Source organism: Aristolochia californica, unplaced genomic scaffold, assembly GCF_029961685.1.
Source record: "Aristolochia californica isolate CCGP_79_NKW_82.1479 unplaced genomic scaffold, dmAriCali1.0.hap1 SCAF_8, whole genome shotgun sequence".
Classification (NCBI taxonomy): Eukaryota; Viridiplantae; Streptophyta; class Magnoliopsida; order Piperales; family Aristolochiaceae; genus Aristolochia; species Aristolochia californica.
Window position 1 is genome coordinate 1,689,199 of NW_027182279.1, and position 14,351 is coordinate 1,703,549.

The 14,351-nt window shown below is 39.7% G+C and overlaps 1 protein-coding gene across 1 annotated transcript in view; it reads left to right on the forward strand.

Annotated features, from left to right (window-relative positions):
- Positions 1-14,351, forward strand: part of LOC137938820 (uncharacterized) — an 85,601-nt gene that overhangs the window by 50,969 nt on the left and 20,281 nt on the right. The window contains exons 14-21 of the mRNA XM_068783867.1: positions 8,153-8,272; positions 8,826-8,911; positions 9,012-9,122; positions 10,074-10,145; positions 10,668-10,756; positions 11,907-12,055; positions 13,848-13,991; positions 14,090-14,197. Coding sequence (XP_068639968.1) covers positions 8,153-8,272; positions 8,826-8,911; positions 9,012-9,122; positions 10,074-10,145; positions 10,668-10,756; positions 11,907-12,055; positions 13,848-13,991; positions 14,090-14,197 — 879 coding nt within the window. The remainder of the gene's footprint in view (positions 1-8,152; positions 8,273-8,825; positions 8,912-9,011; positions 9,123-10,073; positions 10,146-10,667; positions 10,757-11,906; positions 12,056-13,847; positions 13,992-14,089; positions 14,198-14,351) is intronic.

Consider the following 14,351-nt stretch of genomic DNA (forward strand, 5'->3'; position numbering starts at 1 on the left):
CTCTTACTCAGTCCTGAATACAGTGTATCCTTTGTCTCCTCTACAATCTGGTGAGGTCTAGCTTGCTTTTTATGAGTGCAAGAGGAAATTGGGGGCCGATTGGGTGAGGTAGTGCCTGCCTGGTTGATGGTGGGTATTTTTTCTCTTATCTTGTTTGGTCATTGTGATTCCTGTGATGTGGAGATCTGTGCTCCTCTTCAAAGTTCAGATTGTCTGGTGATAGACTGACTGAACCTCTTATCTGTGAATCAGTGGTTGTCATTAGCTGGATGTTTATGAATGAGAATTGTCTTTATGGCTGCCTTCAGATATCATGAAATTATGGACCTGCTTAGACATTTACCTTTTTTTTATTCATTCCCCTTGAAGTGCTAGTAGTTTATCTGAATCTCTTGCAAGGAGTGAAGTCTCTTTACACCATCTTGTTGTAGGAAATTCATCCCCTTCTGTTATTTCCTCTCTTACTCCTTTGGGAGAGTTATGTCTTTTTCCTTGTCTTTCTCTTACCGTAGATCTTACCCACATCATGTCACTGATAATGTCATCTACATACACTAGTAGTACCACAATGCCATACGATGTCTTCATGACAAAGAGTGAATGACCACATTGACTTTTAGAAAATCCAATAGACATGACAACTTGACTAAATTTCTCTAACCATACTTTAGGACTTTGTTTGGGGCCATATATAGCTTTCTTGAGCCCGACACCTTGTCAATCTCCCCTTGATTAACATGCCTAGGAGGTTGCTCCATATAGACAGAACATAGTCGGGCAATTGTGTTGGAAGATAGGGCCCAAGCCCACATGACCAAGGAAGGCCCACATATGCAAGTGTGTTGGAAGATGGGCCCAAATCCATAAGACCAAGGAAGACCCATGCATCCAAGAGATATAAAATACGGGTTCAAGGCCCACAAATCAAGGAGAAGGCCCATAGGCCCACATACAATGATTACAGGATGGTAAATAAAGAGTTATCTCATAGAGATGGTATTGATGTAATTAGGTTAAAGTTTTAGGGTTAAAACCCTAAACCCCAAACCCTAAGTTCAGGGGTATTATTGTAATACAATAGTTTCATTAATCTATAAATAGAGCTTCAGGGGGAGGGTTAGGACATCAAGTCCATAACCTCTTCTTCCTTTGGTTTTCTCCCAATGAGTCCTCCCTTTTTTCTCCATGAGCTAAATTCATGGAGTCCTGAAAATCAATATGGTATCAGAGCATTGATTTTTAGGACTCACATCTATGGTTTTTTGGGATTAAAAAAACCCATATTTTTTTTCTTTGTTCTACTGTTGCTTAGTTTTTTTTATTTCCATCATCTTGTTAGATTTTTCTTGCTTCTCTACTGCCACTATTTATCAATCACCGAAGCCGATATCTCCTTCATCAAGCCAGCAACCAGGAATGTCTTTCCTGCTGCCTCTCCTCTTCTGAGAATTCTGAAGTTTTCCTCTGAATATTTTGCCGGCAACCTTGTGCTCACTGGAAAAACCAGAGACATTATCTATGCTGAAGACGATGACTTCTCACGGCGAGGAAGTTGCCGAGCATTCTTGCCATGATTGCTGTCTGAGAATATATTTGCTGCTGCCATCTCTATCTTAATTATTTCGGGAAACAGAGCACGAATACCACTTCAAGCTGCAGACTCCATGAATTTTCTTATCTCTGTTTTGGACGCTCTTCTGAGTTGCTGTGTCATTGTTTCTGGACGAATACAGCTGCCATCTATGTTAGAGAAATTATTTTGCGTTTCTGTCTGGAAGGTTGCCATCCGACGACGCTCCGTTTATTTTCGGAAGGTCCCGATTTCTGTCAAGCTAAAGAAAATCATATCTTGTTGCTGTTTCCGGAAGTGTCTACCGCTTTGCTGGTTAACAGCAGATTTTGGAAATTTCCTGTTGGGAAAGTTTCCGTTTGTCTTCAAGATTTCTTTTCTGGATTGTTCTGCTGCCACTTGAAATCGAGCAGCACCAGTTTGCCGAGATATCTGTTGCTACTCCTGCCATTTCAGAAACTTGCTGTTTGGAAAGATGTCGTCCAAAAACTCTCTTGGTTTTTAAAGAATCGTATCTTTCTTCTCTGGCTGGAAGCCGAAACTTTCTCGCTTGCATCTCTGGATTTCCTATCTCTTCGGCACTCGGTAATTTTTCTCAAGCTGGATTATTATTTTGATGTATTGATAGCTTATTCTTTGGTCAGCATATTATTTGGTACAGATATTTTCATTAGATTATTTCATGGGTCAATTTTACAAGGATTATTTATGTTCGTGTTATATGGGCCCAAGCCCATGCCAGCTGCTGCTATTGTGTTTTTTGGTTGAGACATTATTATTGAAGAAGAGATGGCCTTAATACCTTTTCTCATACCATAATTTATTTGACTCTAAAAAATATCACGGTTGGGACACCATCATTTATTTAACTCTCAAAAATATCACAGTTGGGACACCATGAGAGTCGGTGTCAAGATTGGGACACCATGACAAATAAGCCCACTTCCCCCCCATTAACGTCATTTATTACTCTACCACTTGAGTGTCGTTTGTCCTATGGAGGGACACGGTGGTGGAGGTGGACATTTCAAAGCAATGCCGATAGACTCACTACCTACAAAAGACGAAGTGTGTCCTACATCAAACATGAGTTAAGACTGGAGTAGGAGCAATGTCTTAGCGACTAGGAGTGATATTATGCCAGGTGGGCCTCATGAACGAGAGCACCAACGTGAGGGGGAGTGTTGGAAAATGAAGGCATATTGGAAGATGTTCCATTTTATACAAAAAAAAAATTTATACATCATTTGCAATAAGCTGGGAGTTCATGCTGTTCTTTCACCCCCAGCTTGAGGGGGAGTGTTAGAAGATAGGGCCCAAACCTACACGACCAATGAAGGCCCACATATCCAAGTGTGTTGGAAGATGGGCCCAAACCCATAAGACCAAGGAAGACCCATGCATCCAAGAGATATAAAAGACGGGCTCAAGGCCCACATATAATGGTGGCAGGATGGTAAATCAAGAGTATTATCATAGAGATTGCATTGATGTAATTAGGTTAAAGTTCCAGGGTTAAAACCCTAAACCCCAAACCCTAAGTTCAGGGGTATTATTGTAGTATAATAGTTTCTTTAATCTATAAATAGAGCTTCAGGGGGTGGGTTAGGACATCAAGTCTATAACCTCTTCTTTCTTTGGTTTTCTCCCTTTCTCTCCATGAGCTAAATTCATGGAGTCTTGAAAATCAACAAATCAGAGGGAAGGGTGCCTCTGTTCAATTGCTTCCATCTCAACATCCATAGCCTAATTCACTGGGGAGAGGAAAGGGCATCTTGCACAGAAGAAGGAATAGTGCAAGAGGATAATGACAAGGCAAACTATTTGTACCAGTCAGACAGTGAATCAAAGGAAGTAAAGTTTGAGAGGATAACGAATATCTTTTCGAACACATTTCCAAAGAGTAATAGTAAAGTGTAGATCACTTACCTCAGGATCAACAGAGAAAGAGGGTTCGTGGTCCGGTGTGAGAGAGGAATCTGTCTTGTGTGGAGCCACACATCGTCTGAGATATACCTGTAATGGTTTCTTTGCAGTAGCATCAACTGACGGACCAGGAACCTTCTCCACCGATTAGGGACAACAATTAGCCAGTCTGCAATTTAGAATGGGAGGCAGGTTATATCCCAAATCTTCAAAAGAATGAGTACTAAATCTCTTTGGCATAAAGGCAACTAAGCATAATGTGATCCAAGGATTCATCTTCACCATGACGAACTCTGCAAGTGCTGATTGGAGTAAAAAATCTCTCCTCCTTTGCAGATCACAGGTCTGGATCTTGCCCTTGAGGACTTCCCATGGGAAAGCTTTAATTTTTGGTGGGCCAATGAATCTCCATGTTGTAGCTGGAATCTGAGAACAAATAACTTCTCCATCAGTCATAGAAAGAGTATGAAGAAGCAATACTAAATTTACTTGTCATGGTCTTAGCGAAAAGTAACATGTACCCCAATGCGGCGACTGTGGTTGCGTTTGGGGCGACACAGGTTCCTAGGTCTGTGATGGCCAATGCTGCCATCACGGGTGTCACTGACACCCGCCCCCTGTCTTCCGGCACCGATGCTTTCGTCGGATCCCGGCACGGAGACCTCTCGGCTACTGCGGTACCCATGCGCCTGATGTTTTCAGACTATGAAAAGGACAACACTTTGAAGGCGATGAGCTCGATTGCTCCAACCAGCACCCCATGACTTGAAGACATGGCGACAAGCTTGAGGATTGAGCCATTGTTTCAAAGCATTGAAGACCAACTCAAAAGAACACGCGTTTTCATTTTGCTTTATGGAAAACGTCCTCCTTTCCAACGTACCTCTGGCGATGTTATTCGCATCGTCTCATCCAACGGCACGAAGAAATCCTTCATCAACTTCCGATAGAGGCGATAAGCTCTTTTTGTCAGCTTTTCTATCAGGTTACCTCTGAAACGGAAACTCCTAACAAGTCGTGGGAACTCTGGACTAGCTACTACACATTCTATGTCTCTATGACTAGCTTCCGTGGCCAGCTTGATTGCAAGATCGTATAGCACCGGGGTGATCTTATCATGGCAAGCATCTATGTCCTTGAGATGACTAGCGTCGATTTTTGTTGAAAGACTTTCCTCGGCTGCCTAACCAGCCTTTCTACTTCTTCTCGGATGCTGGCCACCCCCCCACTTGCACAAATTACCCCAACCTTCCCACCACTCTTGCGAACTCCAAATCCCGCAGATTTCACTACACCCCAACCAGACTCCATGATCACACTTCCTTCAAGCTTTCTCCTACAAGGCTACTCTGCTCTCCTGCAATCCATCATTGTCACCTCAAATCCCATAACTGTTAAGCTTGCCATAATCAACTGGTTTACCTCCTAGCTTCACGTAAATTACTCACCACACATATCGCACCTAGAGTCACACTACTGGCTCGTCCACCTCTGCTCAAACTCCAACAAGTCCTCTACCCTTCTTTTCAACTCTGACCCTAGTTTTGGCATCCGAGAAATTTGATAATGTGTCTCCATCTGCGGCCTCCCCGCTGAACTTTGGCAATGCGGGATCTTCACCAACATCATTGTTGTCTTCGATACTCTCATTGCTCTCGATTGGGACACCGAGCACTGACACAGGTAGGATGAAGCTCAAATTCTCATTAACCCACACAGTATCTACTTTGGCCAGCACTTCCTGTGCATTGCTATTGACAATGCCCAATTTTTTATTAATGTCACATTTGCGGACATGGCTTACTTTAGATAGATTGATGACTTGCACGATCCGGGCGTCTCAGCTCAATGCTAGCTGAAGGCCAAATTTTGACCCAATTCCGCTGAGTCATAATCCCAACCAAGGCCACCCCGTTGCGAGTGAAGTCTATTCCCAACCTGTGTCTTGCAACTCCTGCCGCCCACTTTCAAATCCCGCCTCGCCGCAGCCACCTGCCTCGCCGTGCCATGCAATCAAATCTGCCACCTCCCTTGACACTCTGACTAAGCATGCCACGCCTTGTCAACCTTCCCCCTTTTGTGATGGCATAATTACCCTCCCACCCACAAAAAATTACAACCAAATGTGCGGTCAACCACCCCCCATTCAATTGCTCAATCAATCCCAACCTACCAACTTATCCCATCTTCCCACCCATCTGAGTTTGGATTTGTTCCCATTTTTAGACCCCCCTCTCGTGGTTGTCCTTCTTGCCATCTCCCAACCTACCAACTTATCCCATCTTCCCACCCATCTGAGTTTGGATTTGTTCCCATTTTTAGACCCCCCTCTTGTGGTTCCCCTTTTTGCCATCTGTCCCCCCTAACACCCACCTCCCACTACATCTATTAGCTCCCCAAAACACACCCCGAACACTTTCCCTCTTCTATGGACATCCCCCTCCATCCCCACACTGGCAATGCATTGAACACCAATACGCATCTGATTCTGAATCAAGCTTGGAAAATCACTACCGACCTCCACAACACCATCAAATTCTATCCCCTCCCATCATTGCCACCTACCAGCGACGAAACCATGGTCAACCACGACAACTCTTACAAGGTGAGCCTAGTACTTAGACTCTTTACCGCCATGACCCAGCCACTGGACTTTATACTTTCCCTGAGGCCGGTGAGCGTGCCCAGGCCTATAGCTAGGCTCTCCAGTCAAAGAAACACAAATTTGACGAGGAAACTTGGGCTCAGATGATGGGGTTGAACAAAATTATGAACGTTGTTTATTCTAACACTCCTCCTGCTGATCAACCATCCCTAGAAGTTCAAAAGAAGCATGGAAAATGATAATCTTCTCCTTAAATGTGTGTGCTATTGGCTTTGCCTATTGTCAGATAAGCATCTGAAACCTTCTGTCTTCTTCCAAAGCAAATCTCGTCATCCTTCAGGAGACAATGGCCTCTACTCTATCCCCTGCTACTGTTCGAGACATCTAGCCATCCCATGACTTTGACTGGCTAAAGCTCAACATTATTGGCACTTCTGGTGGCATCCTTTTTATTTGGGACTCGTGGATTATTGAGGTTTCTGACATCATCCTAGGCACCTTCTCTATCGGTATTAAGATTTGTGATAGAAATATTGGAAGCACTTGGTGCCTCGTTGGTGTATACAGTCCAACTAGATACCATGATCATCAACTATTATGGGATGATCTCCTCACTATTTGCCAACATTGTTAGCTCTCGCTCGTTGCAGGAGATTTTAATGCCACTCGGTATTGCCATGAAAAGGCCCCCCTAGCTAGTAGAATTGCCACCTCAATGCGGCAATTTGCGGACTTCATCAGAGCTTGTGATTTGGATGAAATAGCTCTCTTGGAAGTCTTTCACTTGGTCTCATGGCCGTTAGCCTTCAATTCTATCTAAATTGGACCACTTCATAGCCAAAAAGGATTGGCTACGACTCTATGGTAATGTGATTGGTAGAGTTCTTGGGCGCACCATCTCTAATCATTGGCCCATCTTGATTGACACTCATTTGGGGTGCTGGGGTCCCTCACCATTTCAGTTTGTCAATTCTTGGCTCAATGACAACAGCTTTATCTCGGTCGTTTCAAATGGCTGGACGGGTCTCGATGTTCATGGGCCACGAGGTTCGTACCTCCCTAAAAAACTGAAGTTACTCAAATTGCACCTTAAATCCTGGTATGTGGGGTGCCAGTCTCAACATTTGAATGAAAAGAGCTCTCTCCTCAACCAGCTTGCCATCCTCAACGCTATTGAAGATTGTGTAGGATCTAAACTTGATTGAAGGTCAACTAGTGGACATTGCAATTTTTAGGTGGCAATCTAGTTACTTGGAAGGTATGAAGCAAAAGGTTGTAGTTTGGTCAAGTGCAGAAGCTATGTATTGTGCTATGGCAGACATTGCTTGTGAGTTGGTGTAGGTGAGTAGTAGTTTTATGGCCGAGTTTGGTTTTGGGACTAAAAAGCCCATGGAAGTGTTTTGTGATAATCAGGGTGTTTTATTTTTAGCCAACAATCCTGTATTCCATGATAAAACTAAACATGTAGAGTTGGATTATCATTTTGCCAGAGATGCAGTTCTATCAGGCAAGATCGAGACTCCTTATATGTGGCCATCCCAGCAACTAGGAGATCTGTTCACCAAGGTTCTTCTCAAGAAGGAATTTACTACACTGTGTAACAAGCTGGGCATGCATGATATCTAGGCTCCAGCTTGAGGTGGAATATTGAGAGTAGTGAGAAGGAGGGGAAATTTGTAATCGGTCTGCTGTATTTGAGCTCTACTATTTGGGGGTAAAGTAGTCACTTTACTTTAAGTGTAATTAGTGCTCTTAGTTGAAGGGTCATAATGTCATTATCTTGTAAGTGGTTTTATTAGAGAGGCATCGATTATTTGACTCTAACGTCGACAGTTAATGAAATGGCGAGAGCCTCATGCTTCTTGTCTACTCTGCGTAACTTTCTTCCTCTCCGGGTCTCAATTCTTCCCTTACTAGTTGGCACTTTCGAGTTTGGTCTCTCATTGAATTGTGTGAATACTTATTTTTGAGGCCCCTGATTTGAGCTTTGTACTTCTCTTATTTCACTAAAACTTTTGTTTTTGCTAATTTTCTAATTATTTTTTATGCAGTGCATGCAGTCTGGTATTTATATTTTACTCCTGCGATTGGGACAGGAGTTTCATTTGAATAGTTATGAGGATGTCTTTGTTATTCTTGATCTACTTTGTAGGTTGGTGGCCTTTAACATGGTAAGTTACCTTTCTGCATGTTCTTCAAAACTGTTTGTAATGTTCAGTTTCTCCTTTCTTTTCAATTTGTAATGTTCTTCCAATAATACTCTGTAGAAGTTTTTTTGAAACCTGACATGAGCCACGAACTAAAGGAGTGGCCAAGTCTGCACAAACCTATTTAACATGGTTGGGGCACTAGGTCTACTATTTTACTGTTAAAAGTTAAAAGGTCGTTTTATTTTTCTAACATTTCAAGTTGGAAACCTAAGTAAGTTGGCTAGCTTAACTGTTTTCTGATTGAACCAATTTTCTGAGCAATTTAATTGAAATTGAGGTTTTAAATTTCTGAGACCTGGAAACTTCCAGGTCCAGTCTGGCTGAACAACTCCCAGTCTTGTTATGTCTTGTCGAATTGCTCTAATTATCTGTAAGGCGACATATTCAAAATAAATAAAATTTGTTAGTTGCATGAACTGGTATATTTCAGTTGGTTCACGGTTATACTACTACAGGTCTTTTTCTAGTGAATTAATGTTCTGACTTCTGGTTCTCATCATCCAATATATGATAGGATTTATGTTTTGCTCTGATGAATGTTGACAAGTCATTAGCTGTGCAAACAGTTGAAGTGAGCAGGCGCCTAGAAAATAGTTTGTGGTAGGTAAAAGGCAATGTTGTTCTTTATAGATGTATTTTTTCTTTAGTGCTCTTTTTGTCAATTATTCTGAGATTGAATAAGGTTTGAACTGCATTGTAGTGTTGATGCAGTTAAAATCATTTGTGTAATGATCAACAAGTTGGCATTTAGTGCTAGCAGTGTGGGAGTTATGTCTATGTGCATCAATATCTTGAGTAAGATGTTGAAGTGGTACGCTTTCAATTCTTTTTTCTCTTTTTTCTTTATTAATTTATTCTTCTTGACAGTTCACTAAAATTCTTTTCATTCTCAAAACGTTTGTTCTTACTTTTTTGTGTTCACATGCTTGTGTTTATTTTCTGAAATCTATTCATAGTTTGCCTATTTAATCTCGTCTCTTTGTTGATCATTTGTAGTTGAATCTGGTGGTAGAAATTGTGTCTGAGATTAAAGGCTCTACGGAGAGAATACACCATATATAGTAAAATGGGTGTGTTAAAGTTGGGCTGGTTCCTCTCAAAATGATTAGGCAAAGTTTGGAAGGCTTTTTCCAACAAAAAAAAATGGGATTCATAAATTGATGGAGTAATAGGACATGTCAAAATTATGTTATGTTAATTGATTGAGTTGATAGGATGTGCCAACATTTTTTACGTCTCGCATGTTTTTATAAAATTATGTTGTGTGTCACAAGAGTATCAATAACCCTATACATTATATTCTTTTTCAGTATATGCAACCTACTTTCTCGAGAAGCTTCATCTGTATTGAATAATTGTTCTTCAATTATATTGTTGAATCTCATTGGTGTATTTTACCGTACTTTGTTAGATGTTAGGGATTTTATTTTAAATGTTTTTCTTTGAATGTCGAAACCATTTATTTTGGTGAGGCTTGAATTTAAGACCCAACACAAGTCACATTCTATTTATAAATGTTCTGGACTATATGTGGTAATTATTTTATTAGTTAAAGGCATAATTGTTCTTTTATATGAGGAAGAACTCTTTTCTATAAATAATGAGTATATGAGAATGGACATACTGATTTTCTTCCCTACTTCAAAATATTCTACTGTGCAACAACTTATGTCTGTCTATTTTTATTTTATTTTTTGCCTGAAGTTCAAGATAAAGATTTTTACTACTTTTTTCTGAGTTTTTTCTTATGTTTACAATGCAGTTCACCTTCTCATGTTGTTACAGTGGCTTCAATTACAAACATATTGGATTTAGGTACTAGTAGTCCATCAAGGTAAAATTTCTAATTTGATTGTCATTTGGTTTTTCATCTATCTTCTTAATCTAGTATATATTTACCTTTTCTGCCCCCTATTGCAATTCTTTATTAAGTGTTCTCAAAACTTCTTTTAAGTGTTGGATTGTAAACTGAACTTGTGATATGCTGGCTTCATCTTTTGCTTTTCTTTCTTTCAAAATTAACGGTCTTTATCAATTTGGTGTGGGTTTGTGCGAGGTGTCCAACAAGCCTGCTAAAAAAACATTTGTTGTGCTGCTGCTGGCTTTCTTGATTACCTTTTTTTTTCTTTTTTCTTTTTTTGTAAGCAATGACTAAAACACCTTGAATTGAGACTCTTCTTTGAGACTTCTTCTTGTAAGACTCCACCATATTAATTCTGGCTTTAAGACCTATTGCTATGAGAATCATGTATGACTCTTCCATATTTTCTCTTCAACAGTTTTTTTTTTTTTTGGACATTTAGACACTTGCTGTGTCAAACTAGATACTATTTAAGCTTTATGATGCTTTTGCTAGTGAAACGTGGTTACTCTCGGGGAGCCTCGCAAAATTGCTGCTGGTTGACTGTGAACACAATGAGGATAACTGCTCCTTCACTGTGTCAGGCATGTATTATCTTAATTTTTTTGTTATTTATATTTGGTGTCATTGTTTCTTTTTCTTTTTTTGAGATGGTGATTAGCTTTTCTTTAATGATAGATCATATTACAAAGGGGGTGGGGGGAACGCCCCTGAAATAAACAAAGGTAAAGCATTTTTTACAACAAGGTGTTGCCGAGAAACATCATCTTTTGCCAACTGATCTGAAAAAAAAAAATTGCTGACAAGAGGGTATGTCTCCATGAGACAGACTGGCCTAATGTGATGGAGATGATTTCATCAAAACATATACCCCAGCTTCCAAGGGGGATTAGCAAGCTTCGTGAGCTATGATATAAGTATTGCTGAGTCAACTGGGGTTACCTCTGAGGCACAAATTCTGAGAGATGGAACTCCTGAGAGGGAAGCACAAGCTTTGCCTCCTAAGAGCCAAAAAAGACCAGCTGAGAGGTGTCCTAATTCCATATGATCTCTGATTATACACCCACCTCCAGTGGTAGCCGGATTGCTGAAGGAGCTATCATTGAAATTAAGTTTCAGCGAGCTAGGAAGAGAAGGCTGCCAGCAGGGGATTAGCCTTGTCGAGTATGTCTTAAATGCAATAAAAGTTCTCTGTTGCCTATGAATAATGAACCTAAGAAATGGAGACATACATTTGTAGTATGTCTGCATTATTGACTCACTGGCGTTGTCTTTATCTGAAAGCAAAATTTAATGTTGTTACCCTTTGAACTGGATGCTGATTGTTATGCTCCTTCCAAATACACCCCTGAACAGCAGCAAGAGCCAACAAAACATCGGAAAGCTTTTTCTTTTTTAAATGGAGGTCAGCTAAATCGTCCCCAACATAATTAGCTGATCTTAAATGGGAGTCCAAGAAATAGAGATACCTAAGCACAATTGGATAATCTCTTCGTAACCTGCAGCGCCAAGCAGAGATTAAAAGTTATATATTTACACATGAATCATGATGTATCTAATATCTAAAGTTTTTGTGCTTGCTCTTTCTTTGCGTGGTTGAATGTGAGGGATTGTGTAACTTGTCCTCATTTTTAGCATCTTGATGAGCATTTGCTCATCTCCTTTGGCTTAAAAAAGTACCATCTGTTTATATTTTTGTATCCTTATCTGATTTTAGTTTTATTTCTGTTTCAGTGATTGAGTTTGCAATGCAGCTTGTCGGAGCTGGTGTTGACAACGATGTAGTGTCTTCACTGGTTGTATTTTTGCTACAGTTTGTGTTAGTCAATCATGAGCAGTGGCAATACAAATTGAGACATGCTCGATGGAGAGTGACACTAAAGGTACCTTTCTAATTTGTCATTTTCGCCCTTTCTTTTCCGGTGCACAAGATCTTGGTTTATTTTTAACATGTCTTCTTTTGTAAATCTAGATTCTCTTATTTTTATTTCAAAGTTTTGATTATGTTTCTGGTTTGAATTCACGTGGGTTGTCTGTTTTCTTGTGGTCATATGTTGTACATAGTGCAAACTATAGAGCAGATACATTAGCTTGGACTGGTGTTTCTCTTCATCATCTTGTTGAGGGGACTCGTTCCCCCTTGATGTTGGCTGATTTTGTTTTCTTTTTCTCTGGCCAGGTTGTTCTGGGCCTTGATATTGTCTTCTCCTTTTCATGTATATCCTGTCCTCTTTTCTCTTGTATTGGAACTCTTGTATTTTTTAAAAAAAATCAACAAATCAGTTTATATATAGATCTAAAGAGCAGTTTTTAAAATAATTTTCTTTAATTTGGAAAGGATATTATTTTCTATCATAAGAAAAATCATAAATTGAAAAAATCTGTTGAAATATGGATCTAAAAGCAGGTTTTAAAATATTTTTCTTTATTTTGGGAAATGGTTATTACCTGTTTAATTTCGAGCAAAAAGCATTGCTCTTACGAACCTTGGCTTTTGTTTCCTTTATTTACGGAGACCAAGAAATTACTCTCTTTTGCTTATGTGGCTTCATGCTTTATGTTCCTAGCTCTGCCATGTTTAATCTGACTGTCTGACATGAGATGGGACTTATTTCAGAGCATTGTTGTGAATTGAGCTAATTTGTACCTTTTTTCTTTGTTTGCTTTCTTCTAGCTTTTGTTGTTTGGAAAGGATGCTTGCCTGTATTCTCCTGCCTCAATGAAATCTCCAGTTTTAAAAAAATGACCATTCAAGTTGGCCTGACTCTTTAAGACCTTTTTAATGAATTCTTCTTCTGATTGTTTAACAAAAAGAGTTGGGTTGTTCCTCCCGAAATCACTAGCCAAAGTTAAGCAGACGTGTTCCTAAGTATACACATAGGCTTGTGAGACTACTCTCCACAAATAATTCTAACTCTTAGACAATTAGAGTGAGATGTGGAGCACATGTACAACTGTAGACTGGTGTACTTTTTTATGCACTGACTCTCCCAGTTATGTCCAGTCCTAAATTGATAACTTCGCTCAAGACATGGGGAACAAATAAAGAGGCTTGGTAGAAACATGGGCTTAGGTTGGCTTTGGTACCATGTTAAAGCTGGTCTGCTCCTTCCAAATTATTAGCTGAAGTTGGAAGCTTTTCTTCTTTCTTCCTAACTTAAAAAGTACAAGATTTTACAAGCTGAAGCCACTGTGGGACTATCCCACTCACAGCAACTCTCACTCTTAAATAACTGACCTGAGACACGGGCACATGTGCAGCTATTGATTGGCAGAACTTTTTACTCTCCAGCTTGAACAATCAGCAAAAAGCTTTAAGATTTACAAGTGGATGGAAAAGGACTAATAACATCAGGATAAGTTCCTAACATTTTTCTGAAAATTTTGATGCCTCTTTGTGATTTGTAAAAATGGGCCTGATCTGCTGATAAACTGGGATTTTTTATCTCAATATAAAAAATTTCTGAATAATTGACATTTCCTGTTCCTTATAAATTAATAATCATAAATTATGCAACTTCTCATGTCTCTTAGTGATTAATTAGTAATTTGTCTATGCCGCTGGAGGCAATTGATAATGTATACACATTTTGGATTTATAACTTTTAATTGCTGCAACTGGATTCCTGGGAATGTTGGTTGATTTACTTTGCTTGTATTTTTTTATTATTGAAGGTACTTGAATTGGCCAAAAAATGCATCAAGTCTGTCAATGATACATCCAAGCCGAGCTGGCTTGTTCGGGATATTTTACTTAGTGATTCTTCTATACACAACATGTTTTTTCGGATTATGTGTATAACAACTCCAGCATTGGAGGTTTGTATTTGGACATCTTTTCTTCTTATATTCCAGTACATTGTGATTGCTTAAGTTGGCATATTTTCTCTTACTAAATTTGAGACAAATTTTTGCAGAGGTTGTATGTTTACCGCTTATATGAGATGAAGGAGATTGAAGGTTTGTACCTCGGAGTGCACTCTGTGCTAGATATTGTGTATACAATACTCTTCAACCTTTCAAAGGTATGTTATGTTACCGGGCATATATTCAGTTATATTGTGGTGGAGTCTTCACGCTGTGTCAATGCTTGAACATCTTGTAAGATGCTCTAGTTAATAGGATGCTGGAGAAGCAATATATGTTCTTCAACGTGATGAATAGACGAAAACAAAGTTC